The following is a 5,784-nucleotide window of genomic DNA, read 5'->3' on the forward strand; positions in this document are numbered from 1 at the left end:
GCGGCGCTTTTATTCGGATTAATCCATTTGTGCCAGCGCGCGAGAGATTCTCTCGCCGTTGCGTCTTGCGTCCCACAAATCGCGCGACCGCGGATTTTAACCGGTGCAAATGCGACGAATGGAAATTTAATAAATGTGTATGACAAAAATCTGAGGTGCTCTCTCTCTCTCTCTCTCTCTCTCTCTCTCTCTCTCTCTCTCTCTTTCTCTCTCTACCTATCTATCTCCCTTTCCCTCTATCCTTCCTATATCCTCCCTTTCTCGCGGTCTCTCCGCTCCTCCGGCATCCTCCCCTATTCGTCCGTCTCTCGCTTTCTCTCCGTTGATACGCCGGTAGTTGAAATCGCGCGAAATTGCGACGTCCTTTTGGCGATAATCGCGCCCGTGCCTGAAATAGCATTAATTCGCGGACGAGTTAAGATCGTTTCCGGCGTGTCGATTGAAGCGTCGTGCACCGCACGAACCGGTATGAGCGTGAACATTGACGTGTTGATACGACGATATGGAAATGAAAAAGAAGATGGGGGGGAGAACGAAAACAGCAAGTGACATTCTTTCGCCGGAATTAGGTCCGTGTCAATAGTCCACTATTTGATCATTGTAACACGTGTGTTACGCAGGTTTGAAATTAGAATTAGATCTAAGTTATTCGATTGGATCGTGACAGATGCGACATCATGTGTACAATTACAATACAACTGAAGAACTGACGTCTGTCTTTGAATTCAAATCTGAGTATCTTACTCGATGCAAGTTGTACGTGACTAGATTATTAATAATAATAATATACTCGGAAGAAAATGTTTGGTATTTGTAACTATAGTCACATAGTTACTAAAGTATAGTCATAGTAACTATAGTAACTATAGTCGTATATAAATATATAATTACTATAAATTATGATAAGAAAATCATTTTTTTCATAAAATTCTAATATAATTAGTGAGAGAACAACTAAAAAATACGGTTGAAATAAAAAATAATTATAATTTTAGTTAGATCAACCATTTTTCTCTTTCAATATACAGGCCTCACATATAGCATGCTGTAGATATACCTATTTTAACACGTCATCTTACAAGATGAGAAAAATTTCCGTTTTCTAATCGAAAAATCTAAACTAGCACGAGTGTTCTAACCAGAGCACCAACTGATACTACTGCATTATGACACTTTCATCATTCTTTCAAAACGCGAGAATTCTGCGGTAGAAGCGAGAATCTTTTTTCACAATTTTCCCCACCCCAGATGCTTTCTATTTTTATTTACTTTTTTTATTTATTTTTTACTATTTGCATTTTTTATTATTATATTATTACTTTGTTATCATATACATTTTTTATTATTGTGTCCTTTTGTTATTTATATTTTATTATTTACATATTCGTGCTTTGCTTCGGAATCTACCCGCTGGAACGCGACCACGAGTCCGACGATACTTATCCCTTCCCGCCCTCGTCTAACTTGTTCCAGCACCACAGGAATAGGCGCTGGCTTCAGGCCGGTGGAGCCGCCGACGTCTCTGTTCTTCTCGCCGCACCTGGCCGCGCAGTTCTCGCCGCCGCTGTTCGCCAACAAGGTGGTCAGCAGCGCGGCGTCGACGTCGTTGACCTCTACGACGCCGTCGCTGTGGACCAGCAGCGAGCATCGGCCTGGCAGCCTGCAGGAGATGCTCTCTTGGTCGCCGACCGGCTGGCCCGGTTCCATCTGCGGCTGCTGCAAGCCCGGTACCGGCAACGACCTCCACCGCAGCAACAGCTTGGCCGAGCTTCGCAGGAAGGCGCAAGAGCACTCGACCGCCTCGGCGCTACTTGGCGGCCTCGCCGGCTTCCCCGGCGGTCTACCTCTGCCCTTGCCTCTGCCGCTGTTGCCGCCGTTGCTGGGTCTCTCCAGGCGACCGGAGCACCACCATCATCATCACCTGCCCAGCGTGGTGCACCAGATACAGCCCAGCACCAAGGAGGATCCCTAGGATCGCCGCGCCGGAATCGTCGTCTCGTAGACGCGGTGTAGACGAAACCCGAAAGCGATTGTCTCGATTGCTTACAAATCGCGTTGGTCTGGACGGTCCGTGCGGTATTGTCGCGTTGAGTCGCGGATTTCGATGCCATAGACGTGGAAATCGGACCTCACGTTGCACCTTGTCCAACGGCGGATCGCGAACGACCGGACGTATGTCGATTCGCGAACTTTAAAATCGCAGAGCGACTGCAGATGCACGGACTTTGAAATTGCAGAGCGACTGGAGGTCCACGAGTGTCGAGTCGTAGATTTTAAAATCGCGGAGCAACTGCAGATTCGCGAACTTTAGAATTGCAGAGCAACTGTAGATTCGTGAACTTTGAAATCGCAGCGCGACTGGAGGTTCGCAGTTGTCAATCGCGAACTTCAAAATCGCGGAGCGACCAGAGGTTCGCGAATGTCAAATCGCGGATTCTAGAATCGCAGAGCAAGCTGTAGATTTGCGAATTGGAAAATCGCCGAGCCAACGGAGGTTCGCGAGATTTTCTATGTCTGTAGCATCGAGAACTGGACTCATCGAGCGCCGCGTTGCTCTCAATCTCTGCTTTCGTTATCACGATTGTATCCTGATTTATCGTATTTTCCCGATCTTGGTGGTACCGACGGTCTGATGACGGGCGGATGACGAGTGTAAGTATCTCGATTTGGGAAGACGACGAGAACGACCGCGATGTCACGAGATGGTGCTTTCGCTTCGCTCGGCAAAACGGTTTATGCGGACACGTTTCTTCTCGCCCTTGCATTCTCGCTCGCGAACGTTCCGATACCCGATACTCTGTCACCGATAACCGGACTCGAGTTCACTCTTCGAGCGAATAAAAGCGGAGAGAGCAAGCGAGACACACACAGCACACCGATACTCGTATGCAATAAAGCGTCGAATAACGCAGCACCGTCGATCAATCTCGCAGATTACTTGGTTACAACCGCGGACAGTGTAAATAAGCGGTGTGCATCACGATAATCTTCAGTAGTACCTACTCACAAACACATAAACCTTCTTCTCGCGTATATTTAATCCACGATAACGTTCGAATCTCCCCATTCTACGCGCGGAGTGCTCGTTAATTTATTGCCTTATTGCCGCGCGAACTCGCGCGAGCCGAACTCATTCACATCAACACCACCACTAGTACACTACTTCCACTACCACGTTTCCACGAAAGAGTCCACGTTAAGTTCCAGACGTGATACGACGAGGTTGACAAGTCCGTTATTTATAGCAAAGAGAGAAAGTTCTGCAGGAGAGAAGGGAGAAAGGAAGAAGAGGAAGATGAAGAGAGAGTTCCACAGGAGACGGTGGACGGATTTCCGACATCTCGAATTTCATTACGAGAGCGTATAACGTAAACGAGATGTTAATACGTCGCGATACGTTGTGTACATAATGCAAATTAATAATAATGAGCGCGGCGAGAAAACGACGCGTCGGTAAGGCCCGCGAGAGGAGAAAAGGGATACGCAGCGAAGGGTTCACGAGAGTGCTCTCGTTTCCTTCCACGCGAGCATAAGGAGACGCGACGGACCAACACGTGCCTGATGCGCTGTATATTCAACTGCTCGATACGCTCGATCGGTCGACTCGCTCGTGCCACGCGAACGGGCTCGAGTATGCATCCGCATCCGTTGTAACATTCACCACGAGCGGGTATCGATACCGGTATAATCTCGGGGATTTTAGATTTCAAGCGGCGGGGCACGGCGATCTCTCGATCGCCCACGTCACCAGTGATCTCGTTCAAAAATTAAACGATTCATTACGGCTCTTTCCACAGCCGAAATTCCGAAAACTGAAAGATCTCTTTTCGGCGCGATAACATTGCGATGCTGAAACGCGCGAGCGGAGCTTTCGCGTTTGCTCTCATGTGGCGACAAAGCTGCGACGGGTATCCCGAAGTAGAGAAAGCGTGAGGTATGGTCAGACACAGAGCTCGATTACGAAGCGCGAAATATATCGGTCGGTCGAGTGAACCGATTTCACGATTATGGGGGTCGTATCAACAGTCGCTACTTGAGACTTGCCTCAGATGAGATACTCAGATTTGAATTTAGGCTCCTTTTAATAGTCGTTACTTGACACTCAGATTTCAGTTCGGGATTAGATGAAAGTTTTTCATTTGAATCGTGGTTACAGACATGATGCCACATATATCATATGAGTCAACTGAAAAATTTGGATATAACTCTGAATGGAAATTTGAGTATCTCATATGAAACAAGTTTCAAGTGACAACTATTAATACGGTCCTTGCAGTGAAATGTGAATCTCTCAGCTGAATCGCGATTGCGAATGCAAGTTCGCACATATGGTGCGCTCGATTTAAAATAAAAAAACTCAAATCTAACTCTAAATTCATATTTGGGTATCTCGCGTAGGACAAGCTTCAAATGACGACTGTTGATACGTACTTATGTCTGTTCTGACATTATCCCGCGCCTACGGCGAAAATTCGGAAATTTGTCCCGCCGAGATTATATCGATGTTAATCCCCGTGTGCAAGTAACGCGAAGAAACTCGTCCCGAGTCGGCTACTACTCTTATATGCCTTAAAAAAAAAAAACAAATCGTCGGTCGACCGGCGACATTAACCGATTTCAGATCTTTGCCATGTGTACGATAGCCGTAATCATCAAATAGAATACGTTGTAATGATACTAGAGATCTAGAGAGAGAAAGAGAGAGAGAGAGAGATATGGGAGGGAGGGATAGAGAGAGAGAGAGAGAGAGAGGGGGAGATATAAAGTGAGAAAGCGAAAGGGGGCGATCGCAACGAAGGGAAACGGCGGAACGGATTCGGTTTGATGCTTACCGGCAAATTCGACGAGATAATTCCATTTACGTCGTAATTCCTCTGGATTTCGCGAGAAGCGAGAAGCGTAGAAGCGAAGCGGACGTAGTTGTTTGTAGAAACCTGTATATTACCTTCCTGATAAACAGTCAGTGCTAATCAAAGATAGTCTAATGAAAGGTATATTATAAGGTAGCGATTACACTGTGTAGTCAGAACTGTGGTAGCGATATATCGAATAAACTTGTTCTCTCATGACGATCGTCTGGTGGTTTGCGCATGATTCCCTCTGCGCGCGATACCCTCTTCGTCCACCACCTCGTTGTTCCCCGTTCCCCGCGTGTCGTTGCGACTTGCACGACACTTAGATTACCGTGAATTTTCGTCTGCGCAACGTTTCGTCGCGAGGAGAACGAAGACGCGAGAATTCGAGCGAGCATTCCTGGAGCGGAAGCGCTGGCATACTCCTCCCGAGACTTCCGCTTCAACCCGCGCTACGTAGCGCGAGATTATTCGCGCATCGCAGATATATCGTTTCGCGACTCGATTTCGCCCGGCGATGCCGTCCCGGGCGGAATCGCGTCGCTTCTCGTCGCCGTGTATGTTCGCCATATAGACAAATAATTGTCCCATAACCGAGAAGAGAGCCGAGAGAGTGGCGAGGAGCAAAAACAGAAGTGGAAGAAATAATGCAACAACAGAGCACGGGCGAAAAGGAGAAAAGAGACGTCCACACGGAAGTGGAAGTGGAAAGCGGATCGCGGCACAGTAGAGCGAGGAGAGAGGGTGAGTGCGCGGGGGAGGCAGGGAGATGGCGCGGCGCGGGTCGGCGGGAGAGGAGAAGGAGGAGGTGGCGAGTGGGTGGTGGATGGGTGGGTGGCAGAGGGCAAAAGGGGGAGGGTGTTGGCAATCAATGCTCCTCATAAGAAAAGCTCGCCCTCTCTTATGGGATCAACCCTCCTCGAGGGTACGC

The 5,784-nt window shown here is 48.0% G+C and overlaps 1 protein-coding gene across 1 annotated transcript in view; it reads left to right on the forward strand.

Annotated features, from left to right (window-relative positions):
* LOC116841950 (cone-rod homeobox protein) overlaps window positions 1-5,069 on the forward strand; it is a 73,686-nt gene extending 68,617 nt beyond the window's left edge. The window contains exon 6 of the mRNA XM_032810508.1: window positions 1,474-5,069. Coding sequence (XP_032666399.1) covers window positions 1,474-1,972 — 499 coding nt within the window. The 3' untranslated portion in view covers window positions 1,973-5,069. The remainder of the gene's footprint in view (window positions 1-1,473) is intronic.
* Window positions 5,070-5,784: the final 715 nt, after the last annotated feature.

Source organism: Odontomachus brunneus, unplaced genomic scaffold, assembly GCF_010583005.1.
Source record: "Odontomachus brunneus isolate Ranch 3 - 2012 unplaced genomic scaffold, Obru_v1 Obru_scaffold_019, whole genome shotgun sequence".
NCBI classification, from domain to species: Eukaryota; Metazoa; Arthropoda; class Insecta; order Hymenoptera; family Formicidae; genus Odontomachus; species Odontomachus brunneus.